This window comes from Physeter macrocephalus, chromosome 3, assembly GCF_002837175.3.
Source record: "Physeter macrocephalus isolate SW-GA chromosome 3, ASM283717v5, whole genome shotgun sequence".
In the NCBI taxonomy this organism is placed as follows: Eukaryota; Metazoa; Chordata; class Mammalia; order Artiodactyla; family Physeteridae; genus Physeter; species Physeter macrocephalus.
Genome location: NC_041216.1, coordinates 7,794,954 through 7,821,126, shown reverse-complemented (window position 1 = coordinate 7,821,126; position 26,173 = coordinate 7,794,954). Strand labels below are relative to the sequence as shown.

At 39.6% G+C, this 26,173-nt stretch overlaps 1 protein-coding gene and 1 pseudogene across 8 annotated transcripts in view; one reads left to right on the top strand and one right to left on the bottom strand.

Annotated features, from left to right (window-relative positions):
- The window catches only part of ZMYM4 (zinc finger MYM-type containing 4), a 207,923-nt gene that overhangs the window by 72,036 nt on the left and 109,714 nt on the right, over window positions 1-26,173 (top strand). For all 8 annotated transcript variants that reach the window (XM_055082993.1, XM_055083008.1, XM_055082992.1 and 5 more), the window contains exon 2: window positions 22,368-22,413. In XM_055082993.1, coding sequence (XP_054938968.1) covers window positions 22,368-22,413 — 46 coding nt within the window. The remainder of the gene's footprint in view (window positions 1-22,367; window positions 22,414-26,173) is intronic.
- On the bottom strand, window positions 13,359-13,485 carry LOC112065344 (uncharacterized; annotated as a pseudogene).

The window sequence follows — 26,173 nt, the reverse complement described above, 5'->3', positions numbered from 1 at the left end:
GCTCACGGGCCCAGCTGCTCCGCGGCATGTGGGATCTTCCCGGACCGGGGCATGAACCCGCGTCCCCTGCATGGGCAGGCGGACTCTCAACCACTGCGCCACCAGGGAAGCCCTGAAATTTTCAACTATAGTCTCTTCAAATATTTTCTTAGTCCCTTTCTTTTTTCTTCTTTTTCTGGGACCCCTATAATTTGAACGTTGGTGCGTTTAATGTTGTCCCAGAGGTCTCTGAGACTGTCCTCAGTTCTTTTCATTCTTTTTTCTTTATTCTGCTCTTCAGTAGTTATTTCCACTATTTTATCTTCCAGGTCACTTACCTCTTCTTTTGCCTCAGTTATTCTGCTATTTATTCCATCTAGAGTATTTTTAATTTCATTTATTGTGTTGTTCTTCGTTGCTTGCTTCCTCTTTATTTCTTCTAGGTCCTTGTTAAATGTTTCTTGTATTTTCTCTATTTCCAAGATTTTTGATCATCTTTACTATCATTATTCTGAATTCTTTTTCAGGTAGACTGTCTATTTCCTCTTCATTTGTTAGGTCTGGTGGGTTTTTACCTTGCTCCTTCATCTGCTGTGTGTTTTTCTGTCTTTTCATTTTGCTTACTGTGTTTGGGTTCTCCCTTTTGCAGGCTGCAGTTTCGTAGTTCCCGTTGTTTTTGGTGTCTTTCCCCAGTGCTTAAGGTTGGTTCAGTGGGTGGAGTAGGTTTCCTGGTTGGGGGTCTAGTGCCTGTGTTCTGGTGGATGAGGCTGGATCTTGTCTTTCTGGTGGGCAGGTCCAAGTCTGGTGGTGTGTTTTGGGGCGTCTGTAGCCTTATTATGATTTTAGGCAGCCTCTCTGCTAATGGATGGGGCTGTAGTCCTGTTTTGCTAGTTGTTGGGTATAGTGTGTCCAGCACTGTAGCTTGCTGGTCGTTGAGTGAAGCTGGGTCTTGGTGTTGAGATGGAGATCTCTGGGAAATTTTTGCCATTTGATATTACGTGAAGGTGGGAGGTCTCTTGTGGACCAGTGTCCTGAAGTTGGTTCTCCCACCTCAGAGACACAGCCGGTACGCTTGGCTGGAGCACCAAGAGCCTTTAATCCACACGGCTCAGAATAAGAGGGAGAAAAAATTGAAAGGAAAGAAAGAAAGGAAGGAAGGAAGAAAGAAAGAAAGGAAGGAAGGTAGGAAGAAAGGAAGAAAGAAAGGAAGAAAGAATGATAGGAAGGAAGGAAGGAAGAGAGGAAGGAAGGAAGAAAGATAGGGAGGAAGGGAGGGAGGAAGGGAGGGAAGAAAGGAAGGAAGAAAGAAAGTAAGAAAGAAAGAAAAATTAAGGTAGGATAAAATAAAGTTATTAAAATGAAAAATAATTATGAAGAAGAAACATTTTAAAAAGTAAAAAAAACCACAAAAACGGTTCGGTCAGAACCCTAGGACAAATGGTGAAAGCAAAGTTCTATAGCTTTGCTATAGAGAGACAAAATCACACACAGAAGCACACACATACACACTCGCAAAAAGATTAAAAGGGGAAAATAATAATATATCTTGCTCCCAAAGTCCACCTCTTCAACTTGGGATGATTTGCTGTCTATTCAGGTATTCCACAGATGCAGGGCACTTCAAGTTGGTTGTGGAGATTTAGTCCGCTGCTCCTGAGGCTGCTGGGAGAGACCTCCCCCTCTCCTCTTTGTTCGCACAGCTTCTGGGGTTCAGCTTTGGACTTGGCCCCGCCTCTGCACTTAGCTCGTCCGAGGGCATCTGTTCTTCGCTCAGACAGGACGGGGTTAAAGGAGCAGCTAATTCTGGGGCTCTGGCTCAGGCCGGGGGTAGGGAGGGGTACGGATGCGGGGTGAGCCTGCGGCAGCAGAGGCTGGCATGACATTGCACCAGCCTGAGGCATGCCATGCTTTCTCCCGGGGAAGTTGTCCCTGGATCCCGGGACCCTGGCAGTGGTGGGCTGCACAGGCTTCCGGGAGGGGAGGTGTGGAGAGTGACCTGTGCTCGCACACAGGCTTCTTGGTGGCGGCAGCAGCCTTAGCTTCTCATGCCCATCTCTGGTGTCTGCGCTGATAGCCGCGGCTTGCGCCTGTTTCTGGAGCTCCTTTACGCGGTGCGCTTAAACCCCTCTCCTCGCGCACCAGGAAACAAAGAGGCAAGAAAAAGTTTCTTGTCTCTTCGGCAGCTCCGCGCCCGTCCCGGGAGCTCCTTTAAGCGGCACGCTTAATCTCCTCTCCTCGTGCCCCAGGAAGCAAAGAGGGAAGAAAAGGTCTCTTGCCTCTTCGGCAGCTCCAGACTTCTCCCGGACTCGCTCCCGGCTAGCCGTGGTGCACTAACCCCTTCAGGCTGTGTTCACGCAGCCAACCCCAGTCCTCTCCCTGCAATCCAACGATCTGACTGACGAAGCCCAAGCCTCAGCTCCCAGCCCCCGCCCTTCCCGGCAGGTGAGCAGACAAGCCTTTTGGGCTGGTGAGTGCTGGTCGGCACCAATCCTGTGCGGGAATCTCTCCGCTTTGCCCTCCGCACCCTGTTGCTGCGCTCTGCTCCGCAGCTCTGAAGCTTCCCCCTCTGCTCCCCGCAGTCTCCGCCCATGAAGGCGCTTCTAGTGTGTGGGAACCTTTCCTCCTTCACAGCTCCCTCCCACTGGTGAAGGTCCCGTCCCTATTCTTTTGTCTCTGTTTATTCTTTTTTCTTTTGCCCTACCCAGGTACGTGGGGTGTTTCTTGCCTTTTGGAAGGTCTGAGGTCTTCTGCCAGCGTTCAGTGGGTGTTCTATAGGAGAAGTTGCACGTGTAGATGTATTTCTTTTTTTTTTTTTTTTTTTTTTTTTTTTGTGGTATGCGGGCCTCCCTCTGCCGTGGCCTCTCCCGTCGTGGAGCACAGGCTCCGGACGCGCAGGCCCAGCAGCCATGGCCCATGGGCCCAGCCGCTCCGCGGCACGGGGGATCCTCCCAGACCGGGGCGCGAACCCGGTTCCCCTGCATCGGCAGGCGGATGCGCGACCACTGCGCCACCAGGGAAGCCCTAGATGTATTTCTGATGTATCTGTGGGGAGGAAGGTGATCTCCGCGTCTTACTCTTCCGCCATCTTCTCTCTCAAGCTCTTATCTGTTATTTTGTTCCCAGGGACAGTTCTGGAAGTTAGGATATTTGTAAAGGGTGTGTGTGTGTGTGTGTGTGTGTGTGTGTGTGTGTGTGTGTGTGTGTGTTGGCTAAGATAAAGACCTTTATTGTATTATCAGTTGTTGCCATTTTGTTTTTAAAAAATTATATTAGGCCACTTCAGCGGGGTGTGCACTGTGGCTGCAGGCAGACTGGCCTGCAAAGGTCTGGTCCCTCGCGTCTGCGCTCCCTGGCTCTAGGGCGGTCGATGGGATGGAGCGCTGTGGAGCAGGAGGTGGCGCCCATCGTGCGGCTGGGGCAGCACGAGAGCCTGCCGAGAGGCTTGGGAATGGCGGGCACCAGAGCTGAGGCCTACCCCGCAGGGAGCAACCTGGTTGTGGGCAATGGGGACGGAGTGGGGCTGCTGCTGCGCTGAGCTGTGAGCCCCCCGCTTCCACCGCCGCTGCCTTGGCCCCTCGTGAAGCGCCGGGCAGCTCGGGAACATGGCGCTGGAGCAGCTTTGCTCGGTCCTCAAAGTGTTGTTAATAACAGTACTTGTAGTGGAAGGGACTGCTGTGGCCAAAAGACCCAAGATGGACAAAATATTGGAATCAAGCACATTCCTGCAACCCAGTGTGGGATTTGGGTTTGAACCAGCAATGGAGGTCATTTTGCTTCACCAAATTATCCTGACTCATATCCACCAAACAAAGAATGTATCTACATTTTGGAAGCTGCTCCATGTCAGAAAACAGAGTTGACCTTTGATGAACGTTATTATATAGAACCATCATTTGAAAGTCGGTTTGATCACTTGGAAGTTCAAGATGGGCCGTTTGGTTTCTCTCCACTTGTAGATCGTTACTGTGGTGTGAAAAGCCCTCCATTAATTAAATCACCAGGGAGATTCATGTGGATTAAGTTCAGTTCTGATGAAGAACTTGAAGGACTGGGATTTCCAGCAAAATATTCGTTATTCCAGATCCAGACTTTACCTACCTAGGAGATGGCCAGTGTGAGCTGTCAGAAGCTGACGGAACAGTACGTTCTAATCATGTAGAACAAGAGGAAAAAAACAAAACCCGGCCAAGCAGTTGATTGCATATGGACGATTAAAGCTACTCCAAAAGCTAAGTTGACATGGAAAGTGGATCAAAGGATTTCTGTGGTGGTGCAGTGGTTAAGAATCTGCCTGCCAATGCAGGGGACATGTGTTGGAGCCCTGGTCTGGGAAGATCCCACATGCCACAGAGCAACTAAGCCCGTGCACCACAACTACCGAGCCTGCATTCTAGAGCCCGCAAGCCGCAACTACTGAGCCTGCACGCCGTAGGGCCGTGAACCACAACTGCTGAGCCCTGTGTGCCACAACTACTGAAGCCCGCACACCTAGAGCCCGTGCTCCATAAGAGAAGCCAGAGAAGCCCCTGCAATGAGAAGCCCGTACACTGCAACGAAGAGTAGCCCCCACTCGCTGCAACTAGAGAAAGCCCACGCACAGCAACGAAGACCCAGTGCCGCCAAAAATAAATAAATAAATTTATTTTAAAAAAGAGTTATATTCAATGTGTATATATTTTAATTGTGTACATAGTATAATTTATCTGGGCTTATAATTTTATTTTTTGTTTATCAGAGTGTTACATGATTATTTAAAATTTTGAATATTACATAAGTGCTTATAATTGAGATTATACATATCAATTCTTATGTAATTTATGCATACATATAGTTATTATATATTTTTGGTTTAAAGAGGTATGTTTCAGGTGTATGTATGTCCTTTCAAAAAGGGAGCAGCTAATCTTTAAATAATTCTAAAACAGCCTTTATAGAATTTCATTAGTTAAGAGTTTTACAGACAAACGATTGAGTTCATCCAGTTTCTCTAGCTAGGAAATTTTATATAGATTGTCTTTTCCTCACTTTTGGGAAGAGAGAGCACGTATAGACATATCTCAGAGATATTGTGTGTTCAGTTCCAGATTACTGTAATAAATCAAATATATCAAAGAAACTCACATGAATTTTTGGTTTCCTAGTGCATATGAAAGTTATACTGTATTGTAGTCTATTGTGTGCAATAGCATTGTATCTGAAAAAACAATATGCATACCTTAATTTTTAAAAATTTTATTGCTTAAAAATGCTAACCATTATCTGAGCATTCAGCAAATCATATTCTTTCTGGTGGAAGGGCCTCCTGCCTTGATGTTGATGGCTGCTGACTGAACAGGGTGGTGATTGCTGAAGATTGTGGCAACTGTGGCAGTTTCTTAAAATAAGACAACAATTAAGTTTGCTGCATGAATTGACCCTTCCTTTCACAAACGATTTCTCTCTAGCATGTAATGCTGTTTGATAGCATTTTACCCACAGTAAAATTTCAGTATTGGAGTTGTTCCTCTCAAACCCCATCACTACTTTATCAACTAAGTTTATATGATGTTCTAAGTCCTTTGTTGTTATTTCAACAGTCTTCACAGCATCTTCACCAGTAGTAGATTTCTTCTCAAGAAACCACTTTTTTGCTCATCCCTAAGGAGTAACTCCTTTTTGGTTATAATTTCATCATGAGATTGCAGAAATTCAATCACATTGTCAGGGTCCAATTCTCATTCTGTTTCTCTTGCTGTTTCTACCACATCTGCAATTACTTCTTCTACCAAAGTCTTAAATCCTTCAAAGTCATCCATGAAGGTTGAAATCAACTTCTTCCAAACTCCTGTTAATGTTGATATTTTGACCTCTTTCCAGGAATCATGAATGTTCTTAATGACATCTGGAATGGTGAATCCTTTCCAGAAGGCTTCCAGTTGGCTTTGCCCAGATCCAGCAGAGGAAATCAGTGTCTATTGCAGCTATAGCCTTATGAAATGTATTTCTTAAGTAATAAGACTTGAAAGCCACAGTGACCTCTTATCCATGGGCTGCCGAATGAATGTTGTGTTAGCAGACACGAAACAACATTAATCTCCATTGGAGCTCTTGAGTGACCAGGTGCATTGTCAGTGAGCAGTAATATTTTGAAAGGAATTTTTTTTTCTGAACAGTAGGTCTCGACAGTGGGCTTAAAATAGTAAACCATCTTTTCAACAGATGTGCTGTCATCTAGGCTTTGTTGTTGTATTTGTAGAGCACAGGCAGAGTAGATTTAGCATAATTCTTAAGGGCCCTTGGATTTTCAGAATGGTAAGTGAGCTTTGGCTTCAACTTCAAGTCACCAGCTACATTAGCCCCTACATGAGAGTCAGCCTGTCCTTTGAAACTTTGAAGCGAGGTATTGACTTCTCTAATTATGGAAGTCCTAGATAGCATCTTATTCCAGTAGAAGGCTGTTTCATCTACCTTGAAAATCTGCTGTTTAGTGTAACCACCTTCATTAACTATCTTAGATCTTCTGGATAACTTTCTGCAGCTTCTACATCAGTACTTGCTGCTTCACCTTGTACTTTGATGTTATGGAGATGGCTTCTTTCCTTAAACCCCATGAACCAACCTCTGCCAGCTTCAGTCTTTTTTTCTGTGGCTTTCTCACCTCTCTCAGCCTTCATAGAACTGAAGATAGAGTTAGAGCCTTGCTCTGGATTAGGTTTTGGCTTAAGGGAGTGTTGTGGCTGCTTTGATCTTCTCTCCAGACCACTAAAACTTTCTCCGTATCAGTAGTAAGGCTGTTCTGCATTCCTATCATTCGTGTGTTCACTGGAGTAGCACTTTTTATTTCCTACAATTATTTCTCCTTTGCATTCACATCTTGGCCAACTGTTTGGTGCAAGAAGCCTAGCTTTTGCCCTGTTAGCATTTGACATGTCTTCCTCACTAAGCTTAATCATTTCTAGTTTTTGATTTAAAACAAGAGGTGTGCAGCTCTTCCTTTTACTTGAACACTTAGAAGTGATTGTTGGGTTATTGACTGGCCTAATTTCAATATTGTTGTGTCTCAGGGAACAGGGAGGCCTGAGAAGAGGGATAGAGAGGCTGGTTAGTGGAGCAGTCAGAAAACACACACTTATCAGTTAAATTCACTGTCTTATATAGCTGTAGTTCATGACACCCTGAAAAAATTACAATGTTAATATCAAAGGTCACTGATCACAGATCACTGTAAAAATATAATAATAATGAAAAAATTGAAATATTGTGAGAACTACCAAAATGTGACACAGAGACAGAAAGTGAGAAGCTTTTGGAAAAAGGGTGCTGATAGGCTGACTTGATGCAGGGTTGCCACAAATCTTCAATTTGTAAAAAACTTAATGTGTAAAGTGCGATAAAATGAAGCGTAATAAAACAAGGTATGCCTGTATGCATTTAACAAAAAGTTCATTTAAAATGACAAATAGGGCTTCCCTGGTGGCACAGTGGTTGAGAGTCCGCCTGCCGATGCAGGGGACATGGGTTCGTGCCCCGGTCCAGGAGGATCCCACATGCCACAGAGCAGCTGGGCCCATGAGCCGTGGCTGCTGGGCCTGCGCGTCCGGAGCCTGTGCTCCACGGCGGGAGAGGCCACAGCAGTGAGAGGCCCGCGTACCCCCCCACCAAAAGAAAAAGACAAATAACTCTCGTTTTTCTCTTTTAAAAAAAATCTATTTATTTTTGGCTGCGTTGGTTCTTTGTTGCTGTGTGTGGGCTTTCTCTAGTTGCAACGAGCGGGGGCTACTCTTCGTGGCGGTGCACAGGCTTCTCATTGCGGTGGCTTCTTTTGTTGTGGAGCACGGGTTCTAGGCGCGCAGGCTTCAGTAGTTGTGGCACACGGCCTCAGTAATTGTGGCTCGCGAGCTCTAGAGTTCAGGCTCAGTAGTTGTGGCGCACGGGCTTAGTTGCTCCGTGGCATGTGGGATCTTCCCGGACCAGGGCTCGAACCCGTGTCCCCTGCGTTGGCAGGTGGATTCTAAACCATTGCGCCACCAGGGAAGTCCCCACTCTCGTTTTTTTATAAGGTGAATGATCCAGAAATAGTAAGTTTTCAATCTTGTTAGACATATTTTTATTGGTTTCTTTTTTACTGGTCTGTCAGATTATCTGCGATTAACATAACATTACACAGTAAGGTGTAAGAACTATGAAAATTTAGTTAGAAATTATTTTTTTTAGTGACAACTTAAGTTTGATCCTTCTGGCCTCTACCTATATTATCTTGTTTAATATATTAAATGTTACTCTAAAGTGTAATTACATACAATCTTATTACCATACATTTATTGTGACTTTGGAAAAAACACAAAAAACTTAGATTTTGTAAATGTCTTTCGTGATAGAAAAAGTTAGTGGGTTATGACTAAAGGAATTAATATTTTAATTTCAATTAAACTTGAACTGACTGGGCTTGCTTTTAAGTTATTCTTTAAATAGAAGTGCTTGATCATGTCTGGTTAGTTCTACAAGATACTCTCTTAAGAAATTTTAAATATTTAAATCATATTTTCTTTCTAATATATATGCATGACAGCCATTATTGGGCAGTGATGAATACACTCAACGACCAGTACAGTTTGGTGCTACTGCCTAAGGGGCCAGTAGTTGTACCCAGAATTGATTTTGTACCATTAGTGCAAATGTCAACATGGTAATAAAAATACCAGGAATGTCTTAGTATTACTGTGAAAATAGTTTTGACTTTGGGGGACTCCTGAAAGGATTCTGGGACCCTTATGGTCTTAAGAACCACATGTAGAGAACCACTGCTTCTGGGGTTTTCTTTTTCAAAGGTTTCTTAGATGGCGGCAGATATTTGTATGCTGAGTAATCTTTGTTTGCCTTTGTTTTTTCATTCCACAAATACTTTGAAGCTAGACATCAGTTAACTTTTCAGTTTTTTTGTCAATATATGATTTAGGAGATTTCTTCGGATTGATTTTTACTTTTTTGGATTGTGTCAGTTTGCACCTTGATTGATGTCAGGGATCGGAGGTTTTTATTTTTACCTTAAATAATTGAAGAAAACTTTTATTTGTTGTAAGTTTTATAATTTACAAGTTTGTATTTGTTGTAGATATTAGGAAGCAGTGAAGATATTTCCCTTGAGGGATATCACGAATTTTATTATTATTTTTTTGTTTTTTTGCTTTTGTTTTTTTCTGGCCGCACTGTGCGGCCTGTGGGATCTTAATACCAGTGAATATTATTTTTTTCTGTTTTGTTTCGGCCATCTGACATGTGAGATCTTAGTTCCCCAACCAGGGATTGGACCCTCACCCCCTGCATTGGAAACTTGGAGTCTTAACCACTGGACTGCCAGGGAAGTCCCATGAATTTTATAATAAATGTACCTGAGCTTCCAAATGAGGAACCAAATTTATATATTATTTTGGAGTAGAAAATTTGATTGCAAAAGTATAGCTAACCAGTTTCAAACATATTAGAAAGAATCATGGGAGCATGTATTTTTCTTCTTCCTTAGTTTATGTTTCAGGGTAAATGTAGCATTCTATCAATACATATTCAGATTGAAAGGGAGACATTGTCCACCTATTCAAAAATGACTTTTCTTTTTCCTTTTTAAATCTGGATAGCTTAATTTTCTCCTTAGCTGTTGTGAAAAAAGTCATAAAAGAAGTTATCTTAGGATGATAGCTTTTAACAGTTGAGTCTTGAATTTTTTTTTTTTTTGCGGTACGTGGGCCTCTCACTTTTGTGGCCTCTCCCATTGCGGAGCACAGGCTCCAGACGCGCAGGCTTCGCGACATGTGGGATCTTCCTGGACCGGGGCATGAACCCGTGTCCCCTGCATCGGCAGGCGGACTCTTAACCACTGTGCCACCAGGGAAGCCCGAGTCTGATTTTTATTTGAAGTTTCTTTCTCAGCGATGACTGAGCATCTATACTCTGTCTATATTTGGTGATAAATATTGTCCATTTTACTTATTAGGTTTTTGTAGCTATTTGAACAAATGTCTTTTCCATTAAAATATGCATGTTAATTAAGCAGTGAAATGATACATTCTGTGAATCTTTAGTAATACATTTCTGTTGTCTGAGTTCAATATAATTCTGAATATGAAATTAATTCAGTTGCTTCATTTCATAGAATTATGAATTTGTAAAATCCAGCTTACTTCAGTTGTTTCTTTTTTTAAAATTAATTTTTGGCTGCGTTGGGTCTTCGTTGCTGCGTGTGGGCTTTTCTCTAGTTGCGGCGATTTGAGGCATTTTTATTTGAAGTTTCTTTCTCAGCGATGACTGAGCATCTATACTCTGTCTATATTTGGTGATAAATATTGTCCATTTTACTTATTAGGTTTTTGTAGCTATTTGAACAAATGTCTTTTCCATTAAAATATGCATGTTAATTAAGCAGTGAAATGATACATTCTGTGAATCTTTAGTAATACATTTCTGTTGTCTGAGTTCAATATAATTCTGAATATGAAATTAATTCAGTTGCTTCATTTCATAGAATTATGAATTTGTAAAATCCAGCTTACTTCAGTTGTTTCTTTTTTTAAAATTAATTTTTGGCTGCGTTGGGTCTTCGTTGCTGCGTGTGGGCTTTTCTCTAGTTGCGGCGATTTGAGGCTACTCTTTGTTGCGGTGCGTGGGCTTCTCATTGCAGTGGCTTCTCTTGTTACGGAGCACAGGCTCTAGGCACGTGGGCTTCAGTAGTTGTGGCATGCGGGCTTAGTAGTTGTGGGTCGCAGGCTCTAGAGCGCAGGCTCAGTAGTTGTGGTGCAGGGGCTTAGTTGCTCCGCGGTATGTGGGTTCTTCCCGGAACAGGGCTCAGACCTGTGTCCCCTGCATTGGCAGGCGGGTTCTTAACCACCAGGAAAGTCCACTTCAGTTGCTTCTAATTATAACTCTGGTTTTCTTCATAGCACTTAAAAAACTCTACTAATAAAGTGTGCTGACAGCACACGAGATACTAATTACAAACACTAAGTATACTTATAGTAAGTTGATAGTGAGTCAGTTTTGTTTTGTTGCAGAAATCAAGCCTATTTAAGTTTTTGTTCATGTCAAAGTAATTTTAGTGGAAATTATTATTATATTTTACTTTACATAAATTTTAGAATGAATACAGATGTGAAAGGAGTATGGATTTGATTCCATTTTAAGGGAAGACTTGTCAATATCTTAAGTCATTTAATTGGGAAAAAAGCACCTAAGGAGAGAGAGTGAGGTCTACTTTTTTTAGTGTCTTCATCAAGTTTTCAGTCTCCGTTACACTAGTTTGAGTTTTTAGTTTATGCCCAGCTTGAAGTGAATTGTGAGCATCAAGTTTGAGAGTTTGGAGTGAACTTTTAGGATATTGTAGACCAACTTCATTCATTTATATGGGTTGAAGGATTTGAGCCCCTGAAGAGTTAAGTTTCTAGCTTAAGGTCTGTTAGTGAATTAGTAGCAGAGCAGCATCTAGAAAGAAATTCTACTGATGCTAACAGTCTTTATTGAGACCTATTACATATTTGACAGCAAATATTTTCCACATCTAACTACATACTTACATTTTTTTTTCTCTGTACAGTCAGTCTTCACTTTGCAGACTTCTGATATGCTCGAATTTCTGTTGGTATAGTTTAGTTAAAAAACACCGGTCACCTAACAACACAGTTCAGCTGTCATTTACCATGGTATGTTAACTGTGAATAATTGTGTAGTGTATAAACTTGGATGCTCGCACTTCAATTCACAAATCACTACATATATCAATAGATAGATGCCCATCATAATTGGTGACCAGTCACATTACTTCTCTCAAAGTCTGTTGGAGGTTGGTCACTGTGCGTCTGTTATTCATTTTTTGTACAGATAGCAAAGTGTACAGATATGTTACCTCCTTGTTTTCCAATGATAAATTCATGTGACATTTTACAAAACTGGACACTCAAAGGAGAGAGTTGACCAGCAAAGATGGAAGTTCATCAAACAAATGAAAGGTGATAATACTAGATCTGAAAAATTGGATGTTATAGAACATTTGAAAATAGTGGCAGGTAGTGAAGATAGGACAAGTACTTTTCCTGTATGAAGGTTTGGTATGAACTGTATTGAAAACATGAGATGAATATAAAAAATAAGGTAAAATTGCTTCAACATCATATGGTTTAAATTGTAATAGAAACATCTCAATCACTTTGGCTAGCATTCATGCCAAGCTGCATTGAAAGAAAACTAATTACAAGGAGACTGAAGAAATTTTCATTACCAGTAAAGGCTGGTTTCATTTCAGAATCAGCATGGTTTAAAGCTGCTAGAGCAGATAGGGATGCTGTTGAGAATTTTACTCCCAGATTCCAAAGATTAGTTGAGCAAATAATTGATCATCAACTATTTAATGTGGGATAGGTCTGTTTTGGAAGGCAATCTCATCAGTAATTTATGTGATGGAAGACATAGGATCATGAAATGGTCATAAGGTGGAGAATATAGATATAAAGTCTGAGGAACTTAGTAAAGGCAAATTTATGAACATAAATGAAGAAAAGTGATTGTGACAGAAAGGATGAAGATGTCTCAGAGGAAGTGACTGGCAAAAATATCACGTTAAAGGAACTCTTGGAAATATATGACAAGATTGAAAGGGCAAAGGATAAAATGTTGCATGTCCAACCAAACTTGGAAAGATTTATGACATTTTGCCAAGGCTTGGAAGACATACTTATTCTGTATCATAAGTTATATGAGGAAAAGAAGGAGGTAAGCACTGTCTTATTTTCTTGGTAAGGTTTTTACAAAGAAACAAAATACTGATTTTCAGTGTTTCTTATGTTTTAAATTATAAAATAGTAAATATTACACAGTATTCTTCATTTCTCTATAGATTTTAACTGACAGTAAGAGTCTTAAACAGAACAATGTAATTTTTTCCCTTTGATTATTCAGATTGCTTTGCTTGATTTCAGATTGCAAAGTCATTTTTATGGTCCCGCACTACAGTGCAAAGTGAGCACTTCCTGTATAAAAAGTATGTTTTTCCCATAGGAAATTTGTTATATTTTCCAAGTTGATAAAATGAGTATAAAGATTATCAGTATGAATAAATTTGAAGCTTTAAGTAAAGGATGTTTGAATTGGAGTAGCAATAGGGAAAAAAGACTAGCATTACAGTTGTGGGGTTGAGGGAAGAGGATTGGACATTTAATTTGGAGTGGTCTGTTGCAAGCATAAAAACTATTTGACGCTCCTGCTTAATTTTTGAGATTCTTACAAATTTTAAAGTAAACTTAGGATGTTTAAGTTTTTAATATAAAATGAATTTTAAATACTTATTAACTAGTAAAAGTAATTATTTTGTTCAGCCAACATTTATTGATCTTCTGTATGTTAGGCATTGTTGTAGATGCTAGGCTTACAGCAGTATGGAACAGACACAAATCTCTCTAGACTAGAATATGCTTTAACTTTCTTGCTGCTTTGAACTGATAAGAACAGATACTACACTTGATCTTAGCCAAAAGGCCGAGAAGTGATTCCCTGCTTTGAGAAATGTGGAATCTCTAATTCTTTATGAGTCTTGATTTCATTTAGGTTCTGTTGAAAGAAACTAACTAGATTATTTTTACTTTTTGTAAAACGTTAAAGGCTTTTATGTAGACAGTGTTTATTGTTCCTTTTTTAGATAGTCTCCAAAATGGGGTTACAACTCCAGGTTTATATAACCCCTGTCAGTGGGATATTTCATGGTACAGCTTCAGAGATGTGGATGGGTACTTGATTTCTTACAGAATCCCTAACTTGGGAGTAAAGTTTTTATAGTTGCTGTCATAGATGCATCTGTAGGTGTAGAGCTGGGAAAGAGTTGTGAATTCTGCCTTGTTCAGGATGTTGGGTGTTTGTGGATTATGTGAGATTATGGCATCGTTAAAAAGTTGTAACTTTAGTTTAGGCATGAAGGCTGAGTAGGTATTAGCTATTGATTTAAGACTGGAGAAGCTTCAACACTGCACAGTGGTCTAGAGAGATGAAACTATGTGATGGATTGGGTGAGCTATAGGTCATTAGCTAGAACAGTTGCTTTGGGGATGGGGACGTAATGGGTATATGAAGGCAGGAAAAAATGAAGCAGTAGAGGAAGTAGGGCCAGATTGTGGAGGGTCAGAAGTTTGGGCTTTTTTCTGGAGAGCCTTTTTCACAGCTCTATGTGTGTATACTTTTAAACTCTCAGTGCCTCCATTTCTTCACCTACAAAATAAGAGGTGTTAACTGTACTTACTTGATGAGATTTTGAGGAGGTTAAATTGAATTAAGTCATGTAAAGTGCTTGAAAAAGACCAGGCACAGGGTAAGGTTCTTGCTAAGTATTGACCACTAATCATTATGGTTTGTGAACCATTGCCTCAGGTAATCTAAAAAATTCTGTAATCAGGCAGTTGATAGAAATGATAATCACAGATGGTTAATAACTATATAGAAAGATTCTTCAAAATTTCATAAATGAAAATGAAAGCAATTAAATGTAAATAAAACAGCAAAATGCAAATTTAAATGAGATAACATCTTTTTCCTACCAAATTGAGGATGATGAATAAAACTTCATGCCAAGTGGTGGAAAAGATCTATAATATTATATTTGGAAAAAATATCTGATCACAGAACTCTTTTTTCCTTAGGGCCCCTTGAAGGTTTTGCATAACAAATACTAAGAAATGTGAAGTTATGGTATTCACTTTATATAAAATATATTGAGAGATTATACAACACAATGTGCTAGGGCCTATAGGTATCCCACGATAAAAAAGATTTTTCTAGAAAGTGATACTGACACATACATAAGTTAACTGCGCCACAAGTGACTGTAAATGAAATATGAATCAGGTGCTACAGAGAAGGAGTCAAGAATTCTAAATGGGTTATCAGAAAAGGCCTTTATTGAAGAGCTGTATTTTAAAGAAGCATTGGAGAGAATTCCCTGGTGGTCCAGTGGTTAGAACTCCACGCTTCCACTGCTAGTGGCTCCGATTCAATCCCTGGTTGGGTAACTAAGATCCTGCAAGCTGCGCGGCATGGCAGAAAAAAAAACAACAAAAAAAACCCAGCAGTAGCATTGGAATTTTATCAGATAGTCATTCCCAGTAGAAAGAAAACAATATGAGAATGGTATGATGAGAACTTTGGGTAGGAGTAAGAAATAACCTTACTCCATAGAGTAATTGTTTTCAGAACACGAATCTTCCTTCTTGCCGTCTTCTTCAGTTTTTTTTCTTAGGATAAAGTCCAGTGTCTAAACATGACTAATACTTAGGGTGACCAAACTGAGACTTTTTTTTCTTTGCTTTTTTTTTTTGGCTGCACCCTGTGGCATGTGGGATCCTAGTTCCCCGACCAGGGATCAAAACCTGCGCCCCCTGCATTGGAAGCGGGGAGTCTTAACCACTGGACTGCCAAGGAAGTCCCAAACTGAGACACTTTTGAGAGTGAAAGGGAGCACATTAACAGTTACATGGGGCTGATAGGCCTAAGCTGAGATGCTTTTGGCTAACTGGAATATGTGGTCACCCTGTCTGTGAAGAATGTCCAGTGTTTGGCCCATGATTTGTCATCAGCTTTATTTTACAGTGCTGACCTGCTTTACTCCCAGAATTCTTAAACACCTAGTCTTGCTGTTTTTTGAATTCTCTATTTTTTCTCCTGCTAAGAACCTTTACATTTGCTGTTCTTTTCTTGAATCTTTTCTCCCATCTTTTCACCTGTTTTAATGCTTAGTCATCCTTCAGATCTTGAATTACGGAACAGTGTTTCTTTGTCTTTCCTGATCTCCTGTATAGGTTAGCTCATCATGGAGAGTAGTGGTTTATCTAAAACCCTAAGATGTGTTAGAAATATAAATGATAGTTCTTACTACTGATCAGTTGAAGAGAATGGAGGAAAAGTTTTGAGAGTTCTTGTTTGACTTCCAGCGTGTTGGGGCTCCTACTAAAATGAAAAAAGGTGAAAAGAGTAGGTTTTAGAGAAGAAGATGCTGAAGCACATTTGATAGTTTTCAGTATCTGCTTAATCATTGAAAAATCCACCTTCAACTCCCTGAACTATTTTACAGCTATTGGTCTGTTGTTTAGTTTTCATTGAATAAGTTTATCATATAAACTCTCAAATTGTTACAAATATTAAAACCAGTTTGAGAAAAGTGTTTATGGTATTAGGCATTCTAGCAGTTATGTCCAGGGAATTTGTGAAGTTGTATGGAGGATCAAAGAGAAAATAAACTTTTTTAAAATAAAAATTATTGGTTTAGGATCCAATAAGTTTCTTTTTTAAAAAAAATTATTTATTTTATTCTTGGCTGCATCGGGTCTTAGTTGCGGCACGTGAGATCTTCATTGCGGTGCGCGGGCTTCTGTCTAGTTGTGGTGTGTGAGTTTTCTCTCTCTAGTTGTGGCACGTGGGCTCTGTAGTTTGCAGCATGCGGGCTCTCTAGTTGAGGCACGTGGGCTCAGTAGTTGTGGCGTGTGAGCTTAGTTGCCTCATGGCATGTGGGAACTTAGTTCCCCGACTAGGGATTGAACCTCCGTCCCCTGCATTGGAAGGTGGACTCCTTACCACTGGACCACCAGGGAAGTCCCAATAAATTTCTAACTGTGATTTTTTTTTTTTTTTGGCCACACCACGTGGCATGTGGAATTAGTTCCCTGACCACAGATCAAACCCGGGCCCCCTGCAGTGGAAGCACAGAGTCCTAACCACTGGACATCCAGGGAATTCCCTCTAACTTTGATTTTTTTAATGTTTAAATTTTTTTCTGCAGGTGGCTCTGGGTGGTGTTTATCAATTCACAGTATATTGGGATTTTTTTTTTTTTTTTTTTTTTTTTTTTTTTTGCAATACGCGGGCCTCTCACTGTTGTGGCCTCTCCCGTTGCGGAGCGCAGGCTCAGCGGCCATGGCTCACGGGCCTGGCCGCTCCGCGACATGTGGGATCTTCCCAAACCGGGGCACGAACCCGTGTCCCCTGCATCGGCAGTCGGACTCTCAACCTCTGCGCCACCAGGGAAGCCCCATATATTGGGGTTTTTGATTCCTCCAGGGTTAGGGAACTTGAATGTTCTGTTTTGTAAGTAAAAATCTTTATCCCCAGTGCTTAATATTTGAAATACAGAGGATTGAAACATTTGCCCAGTGCTTTCCTTTTATTTTAAGCAGTGGACACATTTTTACAAGTGAAATGTTGTAGTGAACCCTAATTTTTAAAACAAGGGAAGATATCTTTTACTAGTGTAATCATATTGCTCACATTTACTGTATATTTACAATTTGCTAAGTACCATGCTAAATGCTTTTCATTTAATCATCCTAACAATCCTGGAAGGTGTAAGTATCACTATATTTTGTGGATAAGGAAATTTGAAAGTAAAAACCTCTTAAAGTTATTTATTTTATAAGTTTAAATATGGACAGTTATATGTTTTGAATGGGTAGAACCTATGAGACTATTTTGATAACTAAAAATGAACCGGTAATTTTTTGTCTTAAATTAATACCTATATTCATTTATTTTTTTAATTTTAGGTTTTGTAGTGAGAAAATCCTTGCCCATACAAAATATTTATTATGGATTTTTAAAAATATTTATTTATTTATTTATTTGGTCGCACCAAGTCTTAGTTGTGGCAAACGGGCTCCTCAATTGTGGCTCCAGAGCTCCTTAGTTGCGGCATGTGGGCTTCTCAGTTGTGGCATGCGAACTCAGTTGCAGCATGCATGCGGGATCTAGTTCCCTGCATTGGGAGCTCGGAGTCTCATCCACTGCGCCACCAGGGAAGTCCTGAAGTCAGCTTGGCTTTTAAGTCCAATTAAATCTTTCATGAAACTTGAGCGATGAGTAGTACATTAATTTCAAAGCTAAATTACTATTTGTATCTAATTTCTTATTTATAAATATACAGGTTGGACAAGAAGCACCCAAACACATTTAGTGAAATTACTATATTGTAACAAAGCTAAGTCTTATTACTTGTACATTTGTTGTCACCCCATTGGTGAGATTATAGGCCAAGCAGGTGTTCTGGAGTCCTGATGGAGTCCATAATTGAGAGTGATGTTAGTGTTACCTGCTTGTGCAATGTTAAGTGAGTAGTCACCAGCAGGTTTGAATTAAAACAAATAAAAACTCAAAAAAACACACAACCCAATCAGAAAATGGGCAGAAGATCTCAATAGACATTTCTCCAAAGAAGACATATACATGGTCAACAGGCACATGAAAAGATGCTTAACGTCGCCAATTATTAGAGAAATGTAAATCGCTACAATGAGGTATCACCTCACACCAGTCAGAATGGCCGTCCTCAAAAAGTCTACAAATAATAAATTCTGGAGAAGGTTTGGAGAAAAGGGAACCCTGCTACACTGTTGGTGGGAATGTAAATTGGTACAGCCACTATGGAGAACAGTATGGAGGTTCCTTAAAAACCTAAAATTAGAGCTACCATATGATCCAGCAGTCCCGCTTCTGGGAATGTATCTGGAAAAAAACCATAATTTGAAAAGATACATGCACCCCAATGTTCACTGCAGTACTATCTACAATAGCCAAGACATGGAAGCAACCTAAATGTCCATCAACAGATGAATGGATAAAGAAGATGTACATATATACAATGAAATATAACTCAGCCATAAAAAAGAATGAAATAATGCCATTTGCAGCATCATGGATGGACCTAGAGATTATCTTACTAAGTGAAGTAAGTCAAAGATAAATATCATATGATATCACTTATATGTGGAAACAAAAAAAATGAAACAAATGAACTTATTTGCAAAACAGAAAGAGACTCACAGACTTCAAAACCAAATTTAAGGTTACCAAAGGGGAAAGGTGGGTGGGAGGGATAAATTAGGAGGTTGGGATTAACATACATACTACTATATATAAAATAATCAACAAGGACCTATTATATACCACTGGGAGCTCTACTCAATACTCTGTAGTAACCTATATGGGAAAAGAATTTGAAGAAGAATAGACATGTGTATATGTATAACTGAGTCACTTTGCTGTACACCTGAAACACAACATTGTAAATCAACTGTACTCCAATATAAAATTTAAAAAAATTTTTAAGAAGAAAAAAACAACAAAATCAAAATGAGTCAAAGATATACTCTCCCTTAATTGATTCTCTGCCTTATCAAGAAGTTCAAATACATAAAGAGGTTAGCACTAAAATGAGGTAACCTCATCACACAGAAAATTGTACTTGAGGGACTTCATTGTATTAAACATTATTTATTTAACACATTTGAATGTATATTTTAAAAATTACTCTTTAAAAAATACTGGTATATGCCCACATAACATCACCCTGTTAAACTTGTTTCAGTAGTGCCTTTTGGTTTTTAATACCTAAACTTCATAGAAGTATTTTTCTCAATGTGGTTTTAAAACAGCTTAATAGAGATGTAATTCATATGTCATGCAGTTCCCCCATTTAAAGTGCATAATTCAGTAGCTGTTAGTATTTTCACAGTTGTGCAGCCACATCAATGTTAGAACATTTTCATTACCAGAAAAAGGAAAGGCAGTATTGTACAAAAAGTGCATTATCTTCAAACACTCGGATCCCCTTCTTTTTTTTTCTTACATATTTTATTTTTATAATTTTTGTTGGAGTATAGTTGCTTTACGATGTTGTGTTAGTTTCTACTGTACAGCAAAATGAATCAGCTATACATATACATATATCCCCTCTTTTTTGGATTTCCTTCCCATTTAGGTCACCACAGAGCACTGAGTAGAATTTCCTGAGCTGTACAGTAGGTTCTCATTAGTTATCTGTTTTATATGTAGTATCAATGGTGTATATATGTCAATCCCAATCTTCCAATTCATCCTACCACCCTCGGATCCCTTTCAGTGCAGACAAGTGCTTTCATTCTTTGGCTTGCAGAGTCACATCTCCCATTTCCCTTTTATTCTAGAGCATAGCTCATTGAGTGGAATGGTAGGTAGAATGACCTTTACTATTTCTTTTCTTTGCTTTCTTTTTGTGTTCATATCATTGAATTCAGTTATGTTAAATGTGTTTAATGAATCACCTGCACTATAATTTTTTATTTTCTCTTTTTGTTTGCTTTTGGAAACTCTGAAATTTCACCAGGATGTATCTTTTTTTTTCGCTTTCTCTTCGTTATTTGGTGGACCCATTCAATCTCAAATATTCATTTATTTAGTTCAGGGAAATTTTCTTCTGTTATTTCACCTGTCTATTATTCTCTTCTTTGGATTTGCCTTTGAGATTTCTTTTACACCTAATCGTTTAATTTTCCATGTTTTCAATATAAAATATCTTCCAACTCTTTGACTTTCTGTTTTTTGGAAACTGATTGAGAACTCTGTCGTTAGCTTGTCCAGTAAGATTTTTATTTTTGCTGCCATTTTCTTGTTTCCAAATATTTTCTCATGTCTCCTTTTCATGGCCCATCTAAATAGTTTCTCATGTTTAGTTTTTTGTATCAGTAGCCTCTCAGATATCTCAGATATCAATTAAAATATTTTTTAGAAGTTTGTTTTCTGTAAATTGTTTCCTTCTGGAGTGGTTATTCTGTTAATTCACCTTGAGCCTTCTCTTTCCCATAGTTAATTTCTTTCAGAAACCTGGGCTCCTCAGTCGTCTGTCTGTTCACATTTATGAGTGTTAGCTAGCTGTCGTGTTGTGTTTCATCTGTAGTTATGTATGTAGATAGGTAGTTCTTTTTTCCTGAAGTTTTTTCCTTGAATGGGGAGATTCACTCTGTAGCTTAGTAGGCAAGGTGTATCACAAAGCTGACTTGCTTCTGTTTTTGCCTCATTGATGAGTAGTAGGTAGAGAAGCATGAGGTTGGAATGCTCAAACTTGCCAAAGTGAGGAGACCTTTAAAGACTAGGAGTAAGACATGCTAGTAGTGTCTTTATTAGCTTCTGGGTGGAGTTGCTGCTGCTTTACATTTTTCCCCCGTGTCTGTTTTAAAGGCCTGAAATTACGTCAGACTTGGCTCTGCTTCTGTCTTGGGCCCTAACATACTCAAAAAGGAACCATTCCTGTAATATGGCATACTTTCATTTAAAGAGAAGCAGAGGGACTTGCCTGGTGGTCCAGTGGTTAAGAATCCATCTTGCAATGCAGGGGACGCTGGTTCGATCCCTGGTCAGGAAACTAAGATCCCACATTCCACAGGGCAACTAAGCCTGCACACTGCAATGAAGAGCCTGAGTGCCACAACGAAAGATCCCGCGTGCTGCAACTAAGACCCGACGCAGCCAAAAATAAATAAATAAATATTAAAGAGCAGATTTCTGGCTTTAGCCTAAGAGCAAAACCTATTGACACTGGTTGTTCTGTTCAGTTTTTTTTAAAATTAATTAATTTTGGTTGCGTTGGGTCTTCATTGCTGCACGCAGGCTTTCTTCAGTTGCCTCGAGCGGGGGCTACTCTTTGTTGGGTGCGCGGGCTTCTCATTGCAGTGGCTTCTCTTGTTGCAGAGCACGGGCTCTAGAGCGTAGGCTCAGTAGTTGTGGCTTGCAGGCTCTAGTGCACAGGCTCAGTAGTTGTGGCACACGGGCTTAGTTGCTCCGCAGCATGTGGCATCTTCCCGGACCAGGGCACGAACCCGTGTCCCCTGCATTGGCAGGCAGATTCTTAACCAATGCGCCACCAGGGAAGCCCTGTTCTGTTCAGTGTTGATTAGAAGTTTTACATAGTTCTTAATAGTAAGTGTTGTTAGTAAGTTCTCAGTAACTGTTGGCTGTTTATTATTATTATTATTACAAAAGTATATGATCCTCTGTATTTTGTGATAGAAAAGTGATTTTTGAAAAATAAGTAGCTTTTTTGAATCACTTTTTTGTACACCTGAAACATTGTAAGCCAACTATACTTCAGTTTTTTAAAAAACCTTAAAAAAATAAAATAAGTAGCCTTTTTTTTTTTTTTTTTTTTGCGGTACACGGGTCTCTCACTGCCATGGCCTCTCCCGCTGCGGAGCACAGGCTCCGGATGCGCAGGCCCAGTGGCCGTGGCTCACGGGCCCAGCTGCTCCGTGGCACGTGGGATCCTCCCAGACTGGGGCACAAACCCGTGTCCCCTGCATCGGCAGGTGGACTCTCAACCACTGCGCCTCCAGGGAAGCCCGTAGCTTTTTTATAGTGAGGGCGTGTATTTATGTCTTCATTTTGGGGTTGTGGGCTTTGGCCTGAGAACCCTTTTATTCATTCTGAATTTTACTTTACTCTGTTTGGTGGTGGTTTTGTTTATGTTGTTGTGAATTCATATACTTTGGGTTGAGGATTACAGCTCTAAGGAGAGCAAGGAGGGACACTAAAGGGTATGAATGAAGAATATGATAATAATGTTACTTTTTCTTTTTTTGCTTTTTCAGTTTGAGCAGAAAACTGGTGCAGTTTTTGATGAAATTGTAGAGAACTGTAAGTACCGTTCTAGAAAGAAACCAGTATGTCTTTAGATAGATAATAAATGTCTAGAGAAAACATTAATCTATAACAGTGATTAGTTAGGGCTAATTAATGTGATGGTCCAATTTGATTTAAGTTTAGATCTTATCACACCCTGTTAGTATTTTAATAAAGTTAATCTGAATTGTAAGAATCTTACTCTTTTCTTTAAATATTTTTTCTCATAGTTATTATGTTGAAATATAGCCATGCTTTGTGTATGTGTGGATCATATTGAACTTATCACTCAGTAAAGGTTTCTACTTTGTTTACAGAGTCTCTTAATTTTCTCTTCATATTTTTTCCATTGTTATATGGTTTTCTTAGAAGAAACTTTGTTTCTTAGATTATAAAAGTAATACATTCTATTTTGTAATACAAAAATGAATAAAGCAGAAAATAAAAGCCTTTACCATTCTCCAAGAGAATCAGTTTTAAACGTGTAATATATATCTTTCCAGACTTTTTTCTATGAGTGTAAGTGTATATCTCTATGTCATGGGTGGGGATTTATGTATCCTATGAATGCTGTTCTTGCTTTTTTCATACAACTGCCTAGATATATTCTGTGTTAGTGGATATGGACCTATTGCATCCTTTCTAGTGGGTACTCAGTATTTTATTGTATGGCTGTACTATAAGTTAATCAGATTCCTCTTTTACATGTGTGTATATTATTTTCAACTTTTTACTATTACAAACAATATTAAGTATGCATTTCTATACACATCTTTGTCTACTTGCTGAAGTGTTTTTGTAGGTAAATTCTAAGGATAGACTTTTTCTTCCAGTTTTATTGACATATAATTGACATAATGTTTTGACTTACATACATCGTGAAATGATTACCACAATAAGTTTAGTGAATCTAAGAATAGAATTGATGAATCATCAAAGGATGTTCATGCAGTTGTTTATGAAGGATAAATTTTATCATCTAGAATTCCTGAGTCAAGGGGAATGTTCATTTCTTTTGTTTTTTGTTTACTTTCACCAGAAGGATCTGTGAGTACCTTCTTTCTCTTTGGAATTAGTTTGTTTATATTTTTTGAGTGATAACAGTTTTCAGACTACATGTTGAGAAGTAACTAGCTCTTCTGATCCTCATTGGGTTTAGTTATTGAATATCTTTGTTGCATGTAAGCAAGAAAAATAGACTCTTGCTCGCTTATCCTGAAAAAAACTTTAGAAGTATATTGCGGTATTTCACAGAATTTAGGGAGGAGGTGAAGAACAAATTTCCCCCAGGGAACTCAGTGAAATGTGATTGTGGGCCTGCTCTCTCTAGTACTGCTAGAAAACAGTTATGCTCCAATGACTTTTAGTCTTTCTTTTTATCCATTTTAGATTTTAAGTTCCTAGGAAGAAGATTATGATTGGGCCAGCTCGCATCTGATGTTTATCTTTGAACCAGTCATCTGTGGTCAGGGGGAACAAGATCAAAAAGTAAAACATGGCTGTTAGAAGGTATCCCTCAGCCATTATGTCTCACTTTTAGCAAATAGTTTTTGATTTCCTGCTTCTGGATATGCCTTTGCTCAAGTCTGTATACTAGTAATAGAAATCAATCAAATAGCTTTCTAATGATGGTTTTAATCTGATGCTTTATTTGTTAAAGATGTTGCAGTAACAACAATCTTAAAGTGGTAGCAGAAATCTTAAGGCAGTAACCTAGCTGCTATACAATGGGTCTGTACACACAACATTTGGGGTTTATGTTTCTGGTGCCTGGTGCTTTTTTTGCTTCATCCCTGCAAACATTTTTAGGCTGGAGGTTTACAAGCAGAGGAGTTTATACCAAATGTTAAGTGCAAATGGTGTGGTAAAGATTACCTTTATCTCCCCTTTTCTGGGGCTGTTGAAGGCAGAGAAGTGACTAGCTTGGAAGAGGAGACTGGCCTGCCTCCGTGAAGGGAACTCAGGAACACAGACACCTATTCAGGAGAGATAAAGGCAGACTGCTACATAGATGGTATTCAGGAAGTGCTTGATTCCATAGCTGGTCATTTGAGGCCTACCATTTTGTCTTGATGTAGATGTACAGAAAAAAGGAGATTCACTGTTTCTCAGGCAAGTGCATCAAAATGTTTTGTGTAATACCGGACTTACCATATGTTCATTGCCCAAGGCCACCAGGACTTGTGGCTTCACATATTCGGTTTTATAGATCAAGTTCAGCCCTTCTAGGGCACAATCCTTCTGAAACTTTCAGCAGACTCTAGTGTCTGCTAATTGTTAGGACACATAAACTGATAGAATGTAACTCCATCAGTGAGGACTTTGGGAAATTTGGTTTAAACATGAAAAGGCTGAATTGACTTTCCAAATATGTAGTGTTTTCAGTGAAAGGGATTTAAAAGAAAAAAGCCTTCAATATTTTATGCAAATCAAAAGGGGGAGTAGGGTTGTCCAACTTCTAGTTCATCATTTGGAGGATTTGTGCTGTGGATTATTCAAGATAACATGGTGATAGGGGAAGTGACTGATATACGGTGCATTACCCTAATTCATGTTCCCTTAACCATTGCCAGTTTATGTGAAGTTTGAAAGAAGTTCAGATAGAATAGAGAGGGACTTCCCTGGTGGTCCAGTGATTAAGACTCCACGCTCCCAATGCAGGGGCCCGGGTTCCATCCCTGGTCAGGGAACTAGATCCCACATGCCGAAGCTACGAGTTCTCACGCGCAGCTCAAGATCCCACATGCCGCAACTAAAAAAGATACCGCACATGACCACGAAGATTTCGCATGCCGCAACTAAGACCTGGCGCAGCCAAATAAATAAATAAATATTTAAAAAATAGATTAAAAATTTTTTTTATTGAAGTATAGTTGATTTACAATGTTGTGTTAATTTCTGAATTGCCCCCTAGTTCACTGGAATCACAGGTTTTGAATTATAATTGTTATTTGGTAGAAATAAAGGAATACTTGGTAAAAGATTTCTGTGCATTAATTTTGTGTCCTGTTACTTTACAAAATTCATCAATTAGCTCTAGTAGTTTTTTGGTAGCATTTTTAAGATATTCTATGTATAGTATCATATCACCTGATGCGATTTTAAATGGGATTTCTTTTTAAACTTTCTTTTTGTGATTTCATTGTTAGCGTAAAGAAATGCAAGATATCTTTACATTAAGCTTGTATCCTTTTACCTTGCTGAATGCATTTATTCTAATAGTTTTTGTGTGGAGTCTTTTTTTTTTTTTTTTTTTTTTTTGGCGGTACGCTGGCCTCTCACTGCTGTGGCCTCTCCCGTTTCAGAGCACAGGCTCCAGATGCGCAGGCTCAGCGGCCGTGGCTCACGGGCCCAGCCGCTCCGCGGCATGTGGGATCGGCTCACGGACCCAGCTGCTCCGCGGCATGTGGGATCTTCCCAGACCGGGGCACGAACCCGTGTCCTCTGCATCGGCAGGTGGACTCTCAACCACTGTGCCACCAGGGAAGCCCTTGTGTGGAGTCTTTAGGGTTTTCTATATAGAGTATTGTGTCATCTGTGTACAATGACAGTTTTACCTCTTGCCTTCCAATTTGGATACGTTTTCTTTTTCTTGTCTGATTTCTGTGGCTAGGACTTCCAATACTATGTTTGAATAGAAGCGGTGAGATTGGGCGTCCTCGTGTTGTTCCAGAATTTAGCAGGAAAGCTTTCAGGTTTTCACCACTGAGTGCTGTATTGACTGTGGGTTTGTCATAAATGGCTTTTATTATGTTGAGATATGTTCCCTCTATAC